Source organism: Mobula hypostoma, chromosome 24, assembly GCF_963921235.1.
Source record: "Mobula hypostoma chromosome 24, sMobHyp1.1, whole genome shotgun sequence".
Taxonomy (NCBI): Eukaryota; Metazoa; Chordata; class Chondrichthyes; order Myliobatiformes; family Myliobatidae; genus Mobula; species Mobula hypostoma.
In genome coordinates, this window is record NC_086120.1 from 50,208,448 (window position 1) to 50,230,552 (window position 22,105).

The 22,105-nt window shown below is 42.3% G+C and overlaps 1 protein-coding gene across 3 annotated transcripts in view; it reads right to left on the bottom strand.

The window, feature by feature from the left end:
• The window catches only part of LOC134337577 (tyrosine-protein kinase ZAP-70), a 152,839-nt gene that overhangs the window by 44,883 nt on the left and 85,851 nt on the right, over nt 1-22,105 (bottom strand). For all 3 annotated transcript variants that reach the window (XM_063032718.1, XM_063032719.1, XM_063032717.1), the window contains exons 3-5: nt 13,377-13,537; nt 7,715-7,853; nt 5,041-5,122 (exon numbers count right to left, since the gene is read on the bottom strand). In XM_063032718.1, the coding sequence (XP_062888788.1) occupies nt 5,041-5,122; nt 7,715-7,853; nt 13,377-13,537 (382 nt within the window). The remainder of the gene's footprint in view (nt 1-5,040; nt 5,123-7,714; nt 7,854-13,376; nt 13,538-22,105) is intronic.

A 22,105-nucleotide genomic window follows, 5' to 3' on the forward strand; every position in this document is an offset into this window, starting at 1 on the left:
AAGCACAGGTGAAACCTCATTTGGAGTATTGTGTACAGTTTTGGACCCCTCATCTTAGAAAGGATGTGCTGAAACTGGAGAGGGTTCAAAGGAGGTTCACGAAAATGATTCCAGAATTGAATGGCTTGTCATATGGAGAGTGTTTGATGGTCCTGGCCCTGTATTCACTAGGATTCAGAAGAATTAGGGGTGACCTCATTGAAACTTATCGAATGATGAAAGGCCTTGATATAGTGGATGTGGAGAGGATGTTTCTTATGGTGGGAGAGTCTAAGACCAGAGGACAGAGCCTCAGAATAGAGGGGCGTCCTTTTAGAACAGAGTTGAGGAGGAATTTCTTTAGCCAGAGTGGTGAATCTGTGGATTTCTTTGCCACAAGCAGCTATGGAGACCAAGTCTTTATGTATATTTAAGGCAGAAGGTGATAGATTCTTGATTGGTCAGGGCATGAATGATACGGAGAGAAGGCCAGAGATCTGGGCTGATAGGAAAATTGGATCAGCCATGATGAAATGGCAGAGCAGACTCGATGGGCCAAATAGCCTAATTTTACTATATCTTATGGTCTTATGGTCCAATTGTGAGCCAATAATGTACATCATTCTCAAACCAGACAAGACCAAAAGGTAAAAGTGAATATTTGGTTGTAAACGAGAGGAGGTGGATTGAACAGACTAGACCCTGAAGTACAGGTCCCAACTTTACCAGCTGTCTACAAACCATTACCAGGGCCATTGGCAGAAGAGTTATTTTCTAAACTGCCCTTTCTGAATGTTATCTGTAAAAGCAATGTATGATTTTATCCCTTCAAGAGTCTGATACTCCAAGCTTAAATAAGTACTGACAACCCATTGTTCCCAGTTCAGGAGGAAGTAACTGGGCCTTTTGATGCACTAACATTGAACAACATAAGAAAAAACAAGTCAGATTTGGAGTATTGTGTGCAGTTTTGGTCACTTACCTGCAGGAAATATGTAAGCAAGGTTGAAAGAGAGCAGAGAAAATTTACAAAGGTGTTGCTGGGTCTGGAGGACTTGAGGAAAGATTGAATAGTTTAGGACTTGATACCTTGGAACGTAGAAGATTGAGAGGAGATTTGATAGATGTATAAAAATTATGAGGGGTACAGATAGGATAAATGCAAGTAGGCTTTTTTCCACTGGGACTACAACTAGAGGTCATGGGTTGAGGGTGAACTGAGAGAAGTTTAAGGGGGACACGAGGTGAAACTTCTTCACTCAGAGTGTCATGAGAGTGTGGAATGGACTGTCAGCCCAAGTGCAGGTGAGCTTGATTTCAACGTTTAAGAGAAGTTTGGATAGGTACATGGACGGTCGGAGTATGGAGGGCCATGGTTCCAATGCAGACCGATGGGATAAGGCAGTTTACATGGTTCGGCACAGACTAAATGGGCCAAAGGACCTGTTTCTGTGTTGTACTTTTCTATGACTCTATGACTCCATAAGCCATAATACCCAAAGGTTACTAATCTGACTATTTTCACGATTAACAGATTTCTCAGTTCTAATAAAGAAACAGAACCAATGAAATGAAACTCCACAGACACACATTTTCACTGCTAACTTTCTTTTGAAGTACCCGAATGAGTTTTAACAATGTAATTATATTCTCTCTCACATGCTCACAGACTCATGAACACTCATCTATACATGTAGAAACACTCAATTACTCAATTTACTCATTTGCTTTCTCTCTCTCTCTCTCACACACACACACACACACACACACACACATTGACACATTGGTTCTGTCTTGGTTGCTGTCTTGTGTTAGCTGGTAATGCCTAGTATGTCATTGAGCTAAATTAACACGTCCTGTCCCAATACTTGTTTGAAAGCTGACAGTCAGGCTCCCAGCTCAACAGCTCAAAATCTTTATTTAGAAATGTTAAACTGGAAGCATTTAAAACTACTGAAATCATTCAAAATTTCTTAAAAAATAAAAACAATGTTTTAAAGCGCTTTGATTAAAAACACAAAACACCAAAACTTTAAGAAACAATTAAAAATAACTGAATATATTTAAATAAATTCAGTCTGATAAGAGATAGGGAAACTGCCTTTACTGTGGCTCCCCGGAATCCGACATATGAGTTTTCTCTTACATTTCAAAGTACTTTACAAGCTAGGATGAAGAATAAGAAAATGTGTCAGGGTATTCATTAACAATTTCGGTGTAGTATATATACCATTAGCTTTATTATAGGTAGTACTGGGGTGAATATGCTCTAAGTATTTTGTTTTGAAGATTAGCTTTATTTGTCGCATGTCCATCGAAGCATACAGTAAAATGCATCTTTTGTGTCAATGACCAATACAGTCCAGGGATGTGCTGGGGGCAGCCTGCAAAGGTCGTCAGGTTTCCGGTGCCAACATAGCACAACCACATCTTACTAACCCTAACTCATACGTTTTTGGAATGTGGGAGGAAAGCAGAGCACCAGGTGGAAACCAGAAAGAATGTGCAATCTCCTTACTAACAACTGTAGGAATTGAATCCCAACAGGAAATTGTTTGTGCTGTAAAGCGTTGTACTAAATGTTGCCATGCTGCACTCCTTCAACAAAATGGAAAGAGTGAGAGCAAGTGTATACAGAGTGATATGATATGTGCAAGGCTAGAAAATCTTCACCTTCAAAATGCCTCAAGAAGGCAGCATCCATCGTTAAGGACCCCATCACCCAGGACATGCCCTCTTCTCTTTGCTACCATCAAGGAAGAGGTACAAGGGCCTGAAGACACACACTCAAAGCTTCTTCCCCACCACCATCAGATTTCTGAAGGACAATGAACCCACGAATACTATCTCAGTATTTTTTTCTCTCTCATTTTGTACTATTTATGTAATTTAATTTTTTTATATACTTATTACTGCATTTTATGTTTTTTTATTATGTATTGCTATGTACTGCTGCTACAAAACAACACATTTCACAACATGTGCCAGTAATATTAAACCAGATTCTGATTCTGATTCTTAAACTAGATATCCCTGACCTGTGGGGAAACTATCATACAGTCAGGAATGGAACCTTTCTGTAACTCAGGAACTGCCTGTATCTGGCTCCATTCACAGTCAGATGATCCAGCTGGAATGGTGGGAAGTTTGAGGTATCTAATTGTGGAGCACAGTTAACTTAAAAAAGCAGTAAGGCTGATCAACACCTCCACCCACTAACTTCACCACTACTTTATTATCTCCTGTCAATCACCTTATGTACAGCCTTGCTTTATAGACATACAATCAATCTACTGCATGAGCATAAGTTATTTTATGTATTTATATTTATTATGTGTTTTTATTATTATTGTGTTCCTTTGTGTTTTGTGTGCTGCATCAGTTCTGGAGTATCAATTGTTTCATTCTTCTTATGCTTGTGCACAGGAAATGACATTAAATTATCTTAATATGTCATCAAGTCCTTCATTCCAAAAGTCAACTGAGTGAACTTTCTCTGTACTGTCTTCAATACAAGCACGTCCTTCCTTGAAAACAGAAACCAGAACTATAGTCAGTGGTCACCTTCTGCCTTCCAATTAAACCTCCTTGCTTTTGCACAACATGTTTCTTGGAAGTATCATTCCCACTTATTTGCCGACCTGGTATTGGTTATGTCTAAGATTTCTGCTCTGCTAATGGTCTTCGAATCATAAATAGGGAAATACAGCACAGAAACAGATCCTTCGGCCCATCCAGTCTATGGCTGACTGTATCATGGTATGGTATGGAAGCACTAATGCCCTTGAATGGAAAATCCAACAAAAAGTAGTGAATATGGCTCAGTCCATCACAGGTAAAGCCCTGCAACACACTTAAAATGCTGAAGGAACCCAGCAGACCAGGCAACATCCATGGAAAAGAGTACAGGCAACATTTCAGGCCAAGACCCTTCAGCAGGACTTCTTGACCAGTTTTGTTAAAGGGACTCGGCTCGAAACATCGACTGTACTCTTTTCCATAGATGCTGCCTTGCCTGCTGAGTTCCTCCAGTGTTTTGTGTGCATTGCTTGGATTTTCAGCATTTGCGGATTTTCTCTTGTTTGTGAATGGGTACAGCCCTCCCCACCATTGAGCACATCTACACAGAACACTGTCACAGGAAAGCAACATCCATCATCAAGGACCCCATCATCCAGGCCATGCTCTCCTCTTGCTGCTGTCATCAGAAAGAAGTTACAGTGGCCTCAGGACCCAAACCACTGGTTCAGGTTCTTGAGAGGATAACTTCACTGAACTGAACTGTTCGTCTCATGTTCTCAATATTTATTGTTTTTTTTTTGTCTCTTTCGTATTTGCACAGTTTGTTGTATTTTGCACTTTGGTTGTTTGCCCGTCCTGTTGAGTGCAGTCTTTCAATGATTCTATTGTGTTTCTTGGATTTACTATGTATGCCTACAAGGAAATAAATTTCAGGGTTGTGTATGGTGACATATATGTTCTTTGATAATAAATTTACTTTGAACTCATTGATATCTTTCACGTAGGTAAGTGACCAGAATTGCACACTATACTTCAAATTTGGCCTCACCAACATCTTAGAGAACTTCAACATAACATCCGGACTCCAACATAACACCTGAACTCCTCTACTCAATAAGACACACAAAATGCTGGAGGAGCTCAGCAGGCCAGGCAGTATCTATGGAAAAGAGCACAGTCGACGTTCCGGGCTGAGATTCGTCAGCAGGACTACTTCGATTTATGAAGGTCAATGTGCTAAAAGTTCTCTTTATGACTCTATCTACCTTTGATGGAATTGTGGATCTGTATTCCCAGATCCCTCTGTTCTACTGCGCACCTCAGTGCCTTACCATTCACTGTGTAACTTCAACCAAGCTCTGGGATCTTCTGCCTTTGACTGGAGGTCGAAGGCCATTATTTTAACTTCACCTACGTATTTAGACATCTCAATTATGTTTCCAGAGAGTACCTCTGACTCTCTGCTTCCTGATTTACATAATAGGAATTCTGGAAGGTAAACAGCACTGTCTCACTACGGTGATTCATGGAGGTGCTTACCTGCAGCTTGGTTGGCATTATTGCAGGCCTCACGCAGCACATGTATCACTCCATCTGACTTAATCTTCAGATACTCAACCAGCTTTAAAAGAAAAGTAACATTTCAAAATGGTACCAAAGAAACAGATCACTGAGTAATTCAGGTCTTCAACATCAGAACCCTGGTGTTTGATTGGTAAATTAACTTTATCCTCGTCAGTGGCAAGATGACATGAGAAACTGATAAAAGGACAAAGAGATGGATCGTTAAAAAGAAACAGTTTCTGGTTTCCACAGACAAGAGAAATGAGATTAAATGCAAAGGTTCTGGAATAGAAATAGAAGCTTCACAGGGTTCTGAAACAATGGAATTTTTCCATCCCCCTTCCCTTTTCTTCTATATCCCACTCTGGCCTCTTACCTCATCCCACCTACCTATCACCTCCCCTGGGTCCCTTCCTCCTTCCTGTTTTCCTCTCCTATCCGATCCCTTCATCTCCACCCACCTGGTTTCTCTCATCACTTTCTAGACAGTTTTCCTTCTCCTTCCTCCACCTTTTTATTCTGGCATTTCCCCCTTTCTTTCCTGTCCTGATGAAGGGTCTCAGCTGAAAACATTGACTGTTTGTTCACTTCCATAGACCATGCCTGACCTGCTCAGTTCCTCCAGCATTTTGTGTGCATTGCTATGGAGTTCAGCTTTCCTCTTAACAGTAGCTTTTGGACAGTCTTGACCATCTCATGCTTTGGACAAAGTATCCTCAATCAATTTCAAAATAAAAAATGTTATATACACTGAAAATCCAGTGGTGAAAACCATCTCATGATGACCAATTGTTTCAACCTTATTCATACTATTCTCCAGCTACCCTCACTCCATAAAACCTTACTTTCTCTTAGACCAAGCAATAGATGTCTCACAGAGGCTTTTAATCAGTGTATTTTAATAACTGTTCAACCTCTGGACAGATTTAGCCTTCCCTGAACTCATTCCAATCCACCACCAGATGTGGCATCACCAATGTCCGCTATAACTGAGGCATAATCTCCTTACTTTTTGTATTGCAAGAACTATAGCAGTAAGATTCTGGTTGCTTTTGGCCGCACTGACACACCACAACAAATAACTGAACAAAGTTGAATCTTTCCTCATTACTTCATACACAGGACCTCTGGTCTTTTGCAGATGACTCACTATGACACGCAGGTCCCTCCGCAGCTCAGAGTTTCGTGATCTCTCACCATTTCGATAAGATGTCACACTTTTCCAATTCCACATCACAATGGAGATTTTCCTATTTTTCTGCATTATACACTATTTGCCAGATCTTGAGCAACACACAAAATTCTGGGGGAACTCAGCAGATCAGAATACTGAGGGGAATGAACAGTTGACATGTTGGGCTAAGGCTCTTCATCGGGACCACAGCCACGTCTTAGCCAATTCACTTCAAACTATTTGTAATGCTTTGCAGCTTCCTTATGTCCTTTTCACAAATTACTTTCCTTCCCTTCTTTGTGTTACCAGAAAATTTGGCAACTTCATCCAAGTCATTTATAAAAATAACGGAAGGTTCAGACAGCCCCCAAGCAAGTTTTTCAGGCACATCACTGACTACATTTTACCAACCAAGCAAAGACATTTTTTATGGAGTGCTACACACATCAAAGTTGCTGGTGAACGCAGCAGGCCAGGCAGCATCTGTAGGAAGAGGTGCAGTCAACGTTTCAGGCCGAGACCCTTCATCAGGACTAACTGAAGGAAGAGTTTTTTTTTTATGGAGTGCTAGAGGCAGACACTTAATGACCTCTGTATTATGTACCTCCTGTTCCTAAAAAAGTGGCCACTGGGTGTATGTTCATGGTCTTCTGCTGCTGTAGCCCATCCACTTCAAAATTTGACATGTTGTGCATTCAGAGATGCTCTCCTGCACATCATTTTTGTAACACCTGCTTATCTGAGATACAGCCATCTTCCTGTCGGCTTGAACCAGCCTGGCCATTCAGAATCAGAGTCTGATCTCTCTCATTAACAAGGTGTTTTCACCCACAGAATTGCTGCTCACTGGATGTTTTTTGTAAACACCATTCTCTGTAAACTCTAGAAACTGTTGTGCAGATCAGCAGTTTCTAAAATACTCAAACCACCCCATCTGACACCAACAACATTCCACTGTCAAAGTCACTTAGGTCTCATTTCTTCCTCATTCTTATGTCTGGTCTGAACAAGAGATAAATGTCTTGACCATGTCTGCATGCTTTTATGCATTGAGTTGTTGCACATGAATAGCTGATTGGATATTTTGCATTAATGAGCAGGTGTACAGGTGTACCCAATAAAGTGGCTACTGAGTGTAAATCCATCTAGCCCAGAAACAGGCCCTTTGGCCTTCCAAATCCATGCCTGCGCCAAGCATCCTGGTTACACTCATCCTTTCATGTCATACATTACAAATAATTAATTGCAACAGTTCAAAGTTTTAAAATGTCACCTGACAATAATCTACCAGTTTTAGGAGGGGAAGACTCAGTACTTGGAGGATAAGAATAACCTTGAAAAAATTGCATTCTCATCCATACATACATTCTTAAATAACATGTAAGAGTTTGCTGGTTACAGCTAATCCATTGTAACTTTACAAATGTTCAAACATATAATTTTACGTATCTCTGAAAAATTAAAATCACTATAAACCTGCCAAAGAGTATCGAACTTTGATCCGTCGGGGATGGAGAACTTTCCGGATTTGTCCAAGTCTATCCTGTAATGGTAGGCTGTCTTCCCATATAGCACAGAGAGAGCATATGTTCCGGATTCTTGGCGTTGCCTCAGTCTGGAACAAGCAGGCAAAAATCCTTGTAAATCACCTGAGACTATTTCTTTAAAAATTGTTCAATATTATTAAGAAAAAACAAAATACACAACATAAAATCACCGACCAAGATACAAATTATTATTAGGAAAGTGCAAGTGTCAGATAATATTATGAAAGGGATCGATAAGATAAAGACAGGAAAGTTGTTTCCACTGGTAAATGAGACTAGACCCAGGGGCAGACTCAAGATTTAGGGAATAGATTTAGGATGGAGATGAGGAGAAACTGCTGTTGCCAGAGAGTAGTCAATCCGTAGAACTCTTTGCTGAGGGAAGCAGTAGAGACTACCTTATTTAATATATTTAAGACCCAGTTAGATAGATTTTTTCATAGCAGATAAATTAAGGGTTATCGGGAGGTGGAGCTGAGTCCATGGCTGGATCAGCCATGATTTTGTTGAATGTGGAGCAGGCTTGACGTGCCAGATGGCGACTCCTGCTCCTATTTTGTATGGTTTTACGGTAGTGCACGGCATAAACAGAGTCTGAATTACACATTTTATTTAGGATCACATAATTTTTCAATACATACAGGTGATGAGGACCAACCAAAATCTCTCATGGTGTAATTATCTCCAAGTCCCTCACCCATTATCTCCTTCAGGGATCTGCAGTGGTTTACAACAAAATGAAGTTTCCATCCCTAGGTAGATAATGATCAGTGTAATCGTGCAGTGAACATTGTCTAATGCTCTCTCAGTTACTCTGAGGCCATTACATCGCACCAGTCCTTAAAATACACTCTGCTTTCCAAAAGGACATTGTGTATGCCTAGAGACTCTTTAATATCCTACTGGTAATTCCCTAAACAATAGTAATAACTTTATGAGGAGATTCATGAGAATGATGCCAGGAATGAAAGGGTTAACATATGAGGAGCATCTGATGGCTCTGTGCCTGTACTCACTGGAGTTTAGAAGAATGAGGGGGGATCTCATTGAAGGCTATTGAATATTGAAGGGGCCTAGATAGAGTGGATGTTTCCTATAGTGAGGAGTCTAGCACTAGAGGGCACAGCTTCAGACTAGAGAGACGTTCATTTGGAACTGATGATGAGGAGGAATTTCTTTAACCAGGATGCGGGGAATTCATTCCCATAGATGGCTGTGGAGGCCAAGTCATTGGGTATATTTAAAGTGGAGGTTGATCAGTTCTTAATTCAAAGTTCAAATTTATTATCAGTGGAGGTATACCATAAACAACCTTGAAATTCATTAACTTGCAGGCAGCCTCATAATAAAGATTCCACACGGTAGGCTTATTCAGAAAGTTAGAAGGCATGGGATCCAGGGAAGTTTGGCCAGGTGGATTCAGAATTGTCTTGCCTGCAGAAGGCAGAGGGTGGTGGTGAAGGGAGTACATTCAGATTGGAGGATTGTGACTAGTGGTGTCCCACAGAGATCTGTTCTGGGACCTCTACTTTTCGTGATTTTTATTAACGACCTGGATGCGGGGGTAGAAGGGTGGGTTGGCAAGTTTGCAGACAACACAAAGGTTGGTGGTGTTGTAGATAGGGCAGAGGATTGTCAAAGATTGCAGAGAGACATTGATAGGATGCAGAAGTGGGCTGAGAAGTGGCAGATGGAGTTCAACCTGGAGAAGTGTTAGGTGGTACACTTTGGAAGGACAAACTCCAAGGCAGAGTACAAAGTAAATGGCAGGATACTTGGTAGTGTGGAGGAGCAGAGGGATCTCGGGGTACATGTCCACAGATCCCTGAAAGTTGCTTCACAGGTGGATAGGGTAGTTAAGAAAGCTTATGGGGTGTTAGCTTTCATAAGTTGAGGGATAGAGTTTAAGAGTCGCTATGTAATGATGCAGCTCTATAAAACTCTGGTTAGGCCACATTTGGAGTACTGTGTCCAGTTCTGGTCACCTCACTATAGGAAGGATGTGGAAGCATTGGAAAGGGTACAGAGGAGATTTACCAGGTTTAGAAAGTATGCATTGTGATCAGAGATTAAGGGAGCTAGGGCTTTACTCTTTGGAGAGAAGGAGGATGAGAGGAGACATGACAGAGGTGTACAAGATAATAAGAGGAATAGATAGAGTGGATAGCCAGCGCCTCTTCCCTAGGGCACCACTGCTCAATACAAGAGGACATGGCTTTAAGGTAAGGGGTGGGAAGTTCAAGGGGGATATTAGAGGAAGATTTTTTACTCAGAGAGTGGTTGGTGCGTGGAATGCACTGCCTGAGTCAGTGGTGGAGGCAGATACACTAGTGAAGTTTAAGAGACTACTAGACAGTATACGGAGGAATCTAAGGTGGGGGCTTATATGGGAGGCAGGGTTTGAGGGTCAGCACAACATTGTGGGCCGAAGGGCCTGTACTGTGCTGTACTGTTCTATGTTCTAAAGAAACACAATTGAATTCGCTAAAAAACACAAACAAGAATGCAACATATCCAATTTGCAAAAGAGGGCAAATTGCACAAATGGTAAAAAAAGTAAACAAAGCACATGGAACATGAACTGCAGAGTCCCCGAAAGTGAATCCACTGCAAGGATCCCGTTCAGAGCTGAGACAAGTGAAGTTCAAGGGCTACAGGCAACAACTGCTCCCGAGACCCAAGATTTCTGCAGCTCCTGCCCAGCGGTTGCATCCATGGAGAGGAATAAACAGTCAACGTATCAGGCCGAGATCCTTCATCAGGACAGAAACGGAAGGAGGCAGAAGCCAAAATAAGGAGGTGAGGGAGGTATTTTGTGTGGCTGTTCTATACACAAGATTTTTCTGAAAGGATGGTTGCAGTGGAATAAGTTTGTTGTGACTCAAATGACACAACAAAGTCCCCTGCCAGCTTGTCCTCCTCCCCCTCTACCCACCCTCTTAATCTGGCTTCTGCTCCCCATCTGTTTCAGTCCTGGTGAAGGGTCTCGGCCCGAAACATCGACTGTTTATTCCGTTCCAGAGATGCAGCCTGACCTGCTGAGTTTCTCCAGCATTTTGCTGTGTGTAACTCCCATAATGCAGTCACTATTAGGGTGTACAACCATTACCCAACCAAGCCAGCAGCTCTGATAACTGAGCATCCCCACTACTACATAGAGAGTCAGCCTGCATCAGTGTGCTCATGTCTTTAGAATGGGTCTTTAACCTGGAACTTCAGAATCCAAGATGAGAACCGCAGGCTTGTTCTTGCCAACTATATCCCACGCAGCATAAGTCTACAGGACATGACACTCAGGGACCTGGGCTATATTATTATTATTTTCTGTGTGACTGTATGTTTACCCTTATCGCAATTGTACGTGTTATGCATGCCATGTGCTGTGTGTGAATGTTGGTACCTTAGCCCAGAGGAATGCTGTTTCGTTTACCTGTATTCATGGGTAATCATGTGTGGTTCACTGACAATCATTTTAACTTGAAAGCACTGGCACTGAGACATACTGCCTGTCACATCATTATACCTTACACTGACAGATAATTGTAGAAGTTGAAGCAATGAGGAAGAATGGCTGAATATTTCCAACAGCCTTCTCTTTTCTTTAAAATTAAATATCACCAAGTTCCCTATAGGTTTCCTTCTCTTTTCGCGATCTGACATCATGGCTTATTAACGTTGGCTCCGATGTTTGGCATGCTGCAGGTCCTGCACCAAATCACGTACAGTCCTGAACCAGAAACTTACCACTGATTCTTCCTTTTCATAAGACATAGGAGCAGAACTAGGCCACTTGGCCCATCGAGTCTGCTCTGTCATTCCATCATGGCTGATTTATTATCCCTCTCAGCTCCATTCTTCTGCCTTCTCCACATAACCTTTGATGCACTTAGTAATCAAGAATTTCTCAGTCTTTGCTTTAAATATACCCAATGAATTGGCCTCCAGAACTGTCTGTGCAATAAATTCCACGACTTTGCTATCCACTGGCTTAAGAAATGCCTACTCATCTCTGATTTAAATGGACATTCCTCTATTCTGAGACTGTGCCCTCTGGTCCGAGACTACCCCACTATAGGAAACATCCTCTCCACATTCACTCTGTCTAGGTCTTTCAACATTCAAAAGATTTCAATAAGATCCCCACTTATTCTTCTAAATTCCAGCCAGTAAGACCTAGTGCCTTTAATCACTGGTCATATGATGACCCTTTCATTTCCAGAATCATCTCATGAATCTTCAGTGAGTACAGGCCCAGTGCCATCAAATGCTCCTCAAATGTTAACCTTTTCACTCCTGGAGGAATTCCCATTACTCTTTCTGTCACTGGTTAAGAATCCTTGGACCCCTGCACCACAGCAATGTGGGACTAGTTGTTGGGATCGGCAATAGCAATGCCCAAATACACAACAAAATACTCACTCAGCCACGCCAGCATTGCTAATTGTTGGAAAAAAATTAAAGATGAGCTTTATTTGTCTGATATACATTGAAAAATACAGTGAAGTGTGCTACTTGCATCAACAACCAACATGTCTAAATATGATCTGGGGCAGCCCGCAAGTGTTACCGTGCTTCAGGCACCAACAAGGCAGACCCACAATTCACTAACCCTATCCTGTACACCTTTGTAATGTGGGAGGAAACTGGAGCACCCAGAGAAAATCCACACAGTGACATGAAACATCAACTGTTTACTCCACTCCACAGATACTGCCTGAACTGCTGAGATCTTCCAGCATTTTGTGCGTGTTACTCAGGACTTTGATGTCAGTTGCAGTAGTCCTAAACAGGAATATTTAATGATTCCCTTCAAAGCTGCACACGAATAGTCACCCATATTCCAGTGCCATCTTGATTTTAGGAACTGCTTCTTCCCCTCCACCATCAGATTTCTGAATGCACAATGAACTTGCTAAGCCGGATTTTAAAAATTAACGCATCGAGGCTGAGGTTGGAGGATGAACTGGTGTTAAGCTGACTACACCATGTCAACCAGAATCCCCCACCTGAGCACATCCTGTCTGCCCGTGTCTGACCTGTCTCCCTCTCTTCTCACTATTACTATTGGGTGTGAGGTGTAGGAGTCTTGACGAGCTGCACTCCCCTCAGCGCTGAACTGGCTCCGCGGCTGTGGCCTCACTTTTGGGGAGTCTGGAGTTAATTTTCGATGTATTATTTGTTTTACTTTTTTTATTGTTTGCATGATTTGTTATTTTTTTCGCACATTGGATGTTTGACTGTCTTCGTTGTGTGGGGCTTTTCACGGATTGTGTTGAATTTCTTTGTTTTGTGGTTGCCTGCAAGACGATGAATCTCTACGTTTTATATGGGATACATACTATGATAATAATGTACTTTGAACTTTGAACACTCCCTCACTATCTTTTGCTCTCTTTTGCACTATTTATTAAATTTTTGTAATATCTATTTCTTATTATAATTTGTAGTATATTTTATGTGTGGCATAAATGTGTGTCTTGTGCTTATGAAATGTAGTTATAGCGCAGATTGAAGAGTCCTCCATAGTTTAATCAACACATTTGATCCTGACCTAGAGAGCAAACGTGCACGCTCCAGGCGCCAGAACTTACAGAAATTTCCCATCTGGCTGCGCACCAGAGTAGAGCTGTCGCTCTGCCTCCTCGCGGTTGATCACACCGTGATACCAGCCCATCTTCTCGTGCGCCGTAGTAGCAATCAGTTTCTGCAGCTGCGGAGCCTGGCTGATGATTGCTTGTTCCAATGCTTCGCCCTGCGAAGAGAAACAGAACAAATCAGCAATGATGGATTGTTCGACAGGCCAAATGGTCCAGTTCTGCTCCTATATCTTCTAGTCTAAATCATTCTGCAGCCTAGTTTTCCTTGTTCCATTTGTAAATCTGTGGATTGTGCTTTGAGCTCATTACTAAAAGTGTTGAACAGCATTGCACCCTCTCAGCGGAATTCCATGGCCATGGTGCTCTAGGGGTGGTCACCTGTCAATCAGGAACTGTGCTTCCCTGCCAATGTTTGGTTCCACATGAGGAGAAGACAATGGATCAATGAAACCTTATCACCAAAGTAGTTCTAGTGTCCAATGACCAGTCTCCAAGCCAGAACTATGAGAAAGTACTTAGCTAATGGGTCAGGTGTGAAAAGGCTTGCAATGGGTATGCAGGCAGAGAAACGTGTTTAAAACCATCTTCCATGTAATACAAACAATGAAAAAGCACAGCTGTTGATGGGGTTGGGTTGTTTTGGTAGTTTTAGCTACAATACATCATGTGCTCAAAGCTTTCAACTGAGTACGGATCACAAGAATGAAGAAGTACCTGACTAGAGGGTCTTTTTGTCTTTTTTACATACAAAGTTGAGAAGTTAATTAAAATGCAATCGTTTTGGTCATTAAACCAGGTGATCCTTAATATAATTTGTTCAGCTGTGTAAATCATATATTAATTAAGTATTTTCAGAACTGAGCAGATTTAAAACAGGGGCAACACCAAGGCCCTTGAACAGAAAATCCTACTAAAAGTACTGAATACAGCCCATTCCATCATGGGTGAAGTCCTCCCCACCATTGATCACATCTACTTGCAGGAAAGTAGCATCCATCGTCAAGGACCCCCTCCATCCAGGACATGTTCTTTTCTCACTGCTCCCATCAGGGAGGAGGTACAAGAGTCTCAGGATTCACACCACCAGATTCAGGAACAGTTATTAACGCTCAGCCACCAGGCTCCTGAACCAGAGGGGATAACTTCACTCAACTTCACCCACTCCAACGCTGAACAGTTCCCAAAACCTATGGGCTCACTTTTAAGGACTCTTCATCTCATATTCTCAATATTTATTGCTTATTTAGTTATTATTATTTGTTCTTTTTGTATTTGCACAACCTGCAATCTTTTGCATATCGGTGGTTTATCCGTTGTTGTGCGTGGTTTTTCATCAATTCTATTTTGTTTCTTTGCATTTACTAGAAATACTCACAAGAAACTGAATCTCCGGGTTGTATATGGTGACATATATGTACTCAATAATAAATTTACTTCAGAACTTTTTTGAAAAATGCATCTATTTCTCTAACATAGGAACCTCCTATCTCATCTGTTGGAGGTCACATTATGACTGGGCGTCATTAGGGAACATTTAACTCTGCCCATTTATTGGAATCCACTCACATGAGTAGTTAAAACCCTCCACATCACATCCCTGTCTGGGAGCTGTTGGATGGAGCACTGTGTTAAATTCCACATTAGTTCCAAAGTTGTCTGTCCAAAGCCAGTGAATTTTATGTTTAGGAATATCAAATTCAGCTATTTAACAATTATAGGCAAGAATTAGAAATATCCTCCAACCAGATTTGCCTAAGGAGGGCTAGGGGAGGGGAAGTATTTTTTCTGGGTCAGAAATAGCAGCCGGCTTGTCTGCTTGTCATGGCAACCTCCTGGACGTGCAAATTTACACCACTTCCCACTGTCTTCCTTTGCCAAGCAAACAGGAAGTTGAGTTTTGATGTTTATATGGGGTGTAGGAGCTTTAAAAAAAAGCAGCTTGGCTTCATTTGTCTTAGAGCTGGGCGAGTTTTATATTGATATCTAAACTCATCAACCAAACTGTGCCTCTGTGAAAACCTGGTGTTGGGATAGAAACAGCTAACATAGATCTGATTAAATCAGATGTCATATATCAATAATATTCCACCAACCTGATATTAAACAGAATAAAGTCATAAACCACTACAACAAAGAGACAGGCCCTTTGGCTCATTGAGTCTGTGCCAAACTGTCATTCTGCCCAGCGCCAAAGGCATCTGGAACATACCCCTCCCATCCATGTACTTATCAAAACATCCAAAATGTTGAGATCGAACCTGTATTCACCACTTCTGCTGGCAGCTTGTTCTGTACTCTCACCACCCCGTGAGTGAAGAGGTTCCCCTCATGTTTTCTTAAACATTTCACCTTTCACCCTTAACCCATGGCCTCTAGTTTTAGTCTCATCCAATCTCAGTGGAAAAAGCCTGCTTGCATTTACCCTATCTGTACCCCTCATAAACTTATAGAAGCAGAAAAACCTACAGCACAGTGCAAGCCCTTCAGCCCACAATGCTGTGCCCAACATGTCCTTACTTTAGAAATTACCTAGGGTTACCCATAGCCCTCTATTTTTCTAGGCTCCATGTACCTATCCAGGAGTCTCTTAAAAGACCCTACCATATCCCCCTCCACCATCATCACCGGCAGCCCATTCCACGACTCACCACTCTCTGCGTAAAAAAGTTACGCCTGACATCTCCTCTGTACCTACTTCCAAGCACCTTAAAACTGTGCCCTCTCATGCTAGCCATTTCAACCCTGGGGAAAAGCCTCTGACTATCCACATGATCAATGCCTCTCATCATCTTATACACCTCTATCAGGTCACCTCTCAACCTCTGTCACTCCAAGGAGATAAGGCCAAGTTCACTCAACTTATTCTCATAAGGCATGCTCCCCAATCCAGACAACATCCTTGTAAATCTCCTCTGCACCCTTTCTATGGTTTCCACATCCTTCCTGTAGTGAGGTGACCAGAATTGAGCACAGTATTCCAAGTGGGGTCTGACCAGGGTCCTACATAGCTGTAACATTACCTCTCGGCTCTTAATACTTCTCTCAAATCTTTCCTCAACCTCCTATGCTCCAGGAATAAAGATCTAAGCTATTCAACATTTCCCTGTAACTCAGGATCTCAAGACCCAGCAACATCCTTGTAAATTTTCTCTGTACTCTTTCAATCTTATTGATATTTTTCCTGTAGGTACTTGACCAAAACTGCACACAATACTCCCAATTAGGCCTCAACAACATCTTACACAACTTCAACATAACATCCTAACTCCTGTACACAATACTCTGATTTATGAAGACTATAGTTATTTTCACTTTGTTTATTAAAATATTTGAAACCAATTTCTTCTGCTAAGTTCTATCAAAATTGCAGTTTTGGGGAAATTGCGGTTTCTGCAATAGAATCAGATTTATAATCTTTTTTTGCGGCAAAAATTTCAAAAGTAGATTTATGATCAAAGTACATAGATGTCACCATAATCAACCCTGAGATTCATTTTCTTGCAGGCATACTCAGTAAATCCAAGAAGCACAACAAAAATCAATGAATGACCTCACCCAAAAGAGTGGACAGCTAATGTGCAAAAGACAACACACCATACAAATACAAAAAAAAGAAATGATAATAATAAATAAATAAGCAATAAATATTGAGAACATGAGATGAAGTGTCCTTGAAAGTAAGTGCGTATTCTGTGGAAACAGTTCAGTGATGGGCAAGTGAAGTTGAGCGAAGTTATCCCCTCTGGTTCAAGAGCCTGATGATTGAGAGGTAATAACTGTTTCTGAACCTGGTGGTGTGGGTCCTGAGGATACGCAATGATAAAAAACTATAAATTACAATAAGTAGTGCAAAAAGAGAGCAAAAATAGTGAGGTAGTGTTCATGGGTTCATTGTCCATTCAGAAATCTGATGGAGGAGGAAAAGAAGCTGTTCCTGAAACACTGAGTGTGGGTCTTCAGGGTCCTGTACCTCCTCGCTGATGGTTGCAATGAGAAGAAGGCATGCCCTGGGTGATGGACATCCTTAACGATGGATGCCACCTTTTTGAGGCTTTGCTTTTTGAAGATGTCCTCAATGCCAGGGAGGCTAGAGTCCATGATGGAGCTGGCTGAGTTTACAACTTCCTACAGTTTTTTTCCAATCCTGTGTCGTGGCCCCTCCATACCTGAGGATGATGCAATCAGTTAGAATGTTCCCCATAGTATATCTGTAGAAATGTGTGAGTGTCTTTGGTGACATCCCATATCTCATCAAACTCCTAATGAAATATAGGAATATTTTACAAGAGTACTTATCGGAATAATGAAATACTTTGAGCCAGTCATCTTCGTGCTCACTCCAGGGCACTCACAGTGACTAGACAATGGGTCTGCAGGGCTCTGAGGGTGTCAGTCTGCACTGTTCATGAAGCAGAAGTTGTGGTGTTGATGCTGCACCCACATTTGGGTTCCATCGAGTGTCAGAGTCATGTCTTCCCCAGTCAGGGTGTGGGAGGGAGTGAAACAGCTCCCTCCGTCCTCTGAGCCATCATGGCCATGTACCAACCACACACATCCTGCCCTGCCAAGAAAGAATGGCTAACAGATGAGAAAGGAAACAACTGTCCATCATGGTTAAAGCCCTCCCCATCAGTGAGCATACCTACATGGAGAGCCATCGCAGGAAAGCAACATCCATCATCAGAGACTCGCATCATGCTGTCTTCTCGCTGCTTCTATCGGGAGGAAGGCACAGGGGCCACAGGACGCACACCACCAGGTTCAAGAACAGTTATTACCCCTCAACCCCTCTTGAACCCGAGGGAACATCTTCACTCAATTTCATTGGCCCCATCACTGATCTGTACTCACAACCTATAGACTCACTTCAAAGGAATCTTCATCTCATGTTCTCATTATTGATTATTTATTTGTTTGTTTGTTTGTTTGTTTATTTATTATTATTATTTTCTCTCCTTGTATTTGCACATCTTGTTGTCTTTTGCACACTGGTTGTTTGTCTTTGTCGCGTGCAGTCTTTCATTGATTCTATTGTGCTTCTTTGTATTTACTATGAATGCCCTCCAGCCAGCCGGTGGTGTAGTGGTATCCACACGACTTTGAGGCCAGTGGGTCTGAACTGACTGGCTCCTTGCACACTTTCCATCCACCTTGGGCTGAGCATCGAGCTAGCAACTCGGCCTCGTTAATAAAAAACAGACAAGATGCTAAAGAGAAAGCAAGGTTGCCACCTGATCTGTCACACGGCATGGAGAGGGACAACTGTCAATGCCCACACGGCGTGGAGAGGAACAACAACGGTCAATGCCCACACGACGTGGAGAGGGACAACAACTGTAAATGCCCACATGGCATGGAGACGGATAACAACTGTCAATGCCCACACGGCGTGGAGAGGGACACAACGGTCAATGCCCACATGGCGTGGAGAGGGACACAACGGTCAATGCCCACATGGCATGGAGAGGGACAACAACTGTAAATGCCCACATGGCATGGAGAGGGACACAACGATCAATGCCTACATGGCATGGAGAGGGATAACAACTGTAAATGCCCACACGGCGTGGAGAGGGACACAACGGTCAATGCCCACATGGTGTGGAGAGGAACAACAACGGTCAATGCCCACACAGCATGCAGAGGAACACAACGGTCAATGCCCACATGGTGTGGAGAGGAACACAATGGTCAATGCCCACATGGCGTGGAGAGGAACAACAACGGTCAATGCCCACACAGCATGCAGAGGGACACAACGGTCAATGCCCACATGGCATGGAGAGGGACACAACTGTCAATGCCCACACAGCGTGGAGAGGGACAACAACTGTCAATGCCCACACAGCGTGGAGAGGGACAACAACTGTCAATGCCCACACAGCATGCAGAGGGACAACAACTGTCAATGCCCACAAGAAAATGAATCTAGGTTTGTGTATGGTGACACATATGTACTTTGATAATAAATTTACTTTGAACTTTAAGATGAGGAAGGAAAATGAACACGAAGCAACACCATTGGCAGCAAGGACAATATGTTTTTAAAAAGTATGAAAAGACTTTAAGTTGTCCTGCCCTTGGAAACAAACCCACTGACAGACTTTTGTGAATTATCTCTGTTAAGGAAATGCCTGCATTCCTGCTTTCTGATTCATCAGTAACACAGTAACAATACTTTGTCGCTGTCATTGAGACTGTGCCTAATTGATTAGTGACATACAGGGAAGGATATTTCAAAGTTCAAAGTAAATGTATTATCAAAATATGTAAATGTTACCATATACTACTTTGAGATTCATTTTTTGCAGGCATTTACATGAAAGTAAAGAAATGAAATAGAATTTACTAAAAATTATATAGAAACAAAGACTGACAAACAACCGATGTGCAAAAGAAGAGAAATTATGCAAATACAAAAAATCATAAGAATGTGAGTTCTAAAAAGTTCTTGAAAGTGAGCCTGCAGGATATGGAGTCAGTTCGGAGTTATGGTGAGTGAAGTTATCCATGTCAGTTCAGATCCCTGATGCTTGAGGGGTAATAACTGTTCCTGAAACTGGTGGTGTGGGACCTAAGGATTTTGTATCTCCTGCCTGAAGGTAGCAGCGAGAAGAGAGCATGGTCTGGATGGCAGGGGATCCTTGATGATGGATGCTGCTTTCTTGTGATAGCGCTCCTTGTAAAGGTACTTGGTGGAGGGGAGCGCTTTGCTATGGTACACTGGGGTGTATCTACCAATTATTCCAAAATCAGCTCCTGGCGCCAGCCTTCTCTGTGAGCTCATTCTTTGCTCATGGACTCCTGTGTAGTGACATAACATCCTGCTAAGTAAAACACCTTTAAGAAATCTAAAGAATAAATTCAGATTTAAACACCTAGGAATGCAAATTTCCTTTTATGATAAGCAACCTTATTTTCGAAATTAAAATCATAAAATTTCCCAGTACTAATTTTAAAACTGAGCCTTAATTTAGAAGTTATGATTTTGACACAAGATAGATAGATCAGTGACTTCCTAATCAGTTTCCATTGCAGACTGAACAGCACAGAAACTAGTCTCTCAAAAAGGGCAATGGCGCCCTCTCATGGTAGAGAAGGGAAGTGGATCAGCTTTGTGAGAAAAACAGCTGGACATGTAGAAGCAACAGAAGTAAAAGGACTGCCAAAAGGTCTCAGCCCGCTGACTGTACTTTGTTCTGTAGATGCTGCCTGGCCTGCTGAGTTCCTCCAGCACTCTGTGTGTGTTGCTTGGATTTCCAGCATCTGTAGATTCTTTCTTGTTTGTGTTCGACATGTGAAAGAGTTGCTCAGACACAGCTTATATATTACTGAACAGTGGTGAGGGTGAAGAGCCCGATGACTGACCAAGAAATCTGCTCACAGTGGTTCAAGGTCCAATTGCCACATAGAGATTGGATCCACTCTTCTTCCCGACTTGGCCACTCCTGTGGACAATCTAAAGGCACGCCCCTCTGGAACTTCGATTAAATTGTTGGTTTCCTTCTTTGTGTCTGCATGTTATTTTTCTAAAATAGTAACCAATTGTGGTATTTGTCCTGTTTGCAGTGCGCTGTGTTCTGTGTGCTGTTGGTCATGTGTTTTGCACCTTGGGCTCAGAGGAACGCTCTTTTGTTTGACTACATTCATTTGTATGGTTGACTGATAATTAAACTTGAACTTGGTTTTCTACTCTGACCTGCCTTCCACTGTGGACGGGATTCTCCATCTACAGTGGGATTACAGAGTTTCTCCAGACCTCGCACCACCTCATTGGAGCTTTGGCCCTTCCTGTGCCACAGATGATTCTCGAATGGAGAATGGAGTGGCGCCCTAGTGTGTGCTCTCTACTTCACACTCAACAGCAGCGAGACTAAGGAACTGATTGTAGATCTCAGGAAGGGGAAACGCACCAGTCCTCTTTGAGGTGTCAGCAGCAGACATGGTGAACATCTTTAAGCTCATGGGTGTAAGAATCACAGACAATATTTGATGTAACCAGTCATGAAGAAGACCATCCAGCGGCTCTATTTCGTCAGGAGTTTGAGGAGATTCAGTACGTCACCAAAGACTCTAGCATGGTGACTGGTTACATCACGGCTGATGTGCACCCTCCAGTGCCCGGGACTGGAGAAAGCTGCAGAGTCGGGGACTCAGGCAGCTCCATCATGGGCACCACGCTCTCCACCTTCAAGAGGCAGCATCCCACCAGTAAGGACCCTCACCATCCGAGACAGGCCCTCTTCACATCATTACCATCAGGAAGGAGGCACAGGGGAGTGTAGACCCCTACTCAATGATTTAGGAACAGCTTCTTTCCCTCCGCCATCAGATCTCTGAACAGACCATGAACAAATGAACGCTATCTCATTATTCAACTTTAACACTATTGATATATTTTGTAACTTGTAGTAATTTTTATATCTTGCACAGTACAGCTGCCATAAACCAATAAATGTCATGACATATCTCAGTGATACATACAGGCTAGTCTGCATTACCCAGAGACCATTTGATCCTAATGATCTCATAAATCAATAACTTATTAATTCCAAATGAATCCAAGGATTGTTCTGACAGAGCAAGTTGGGAGGTGTTCGTTTGGGACATACGAACCAGTGTAGAGGGGTTCTGAGAACGCAAGACTGAGAGGCACCCTGGTGCTCTGAATTAACCAGTGGTGACAGAGGCAGATATTCATGTGCTTATTGAGGCTAGAGGAG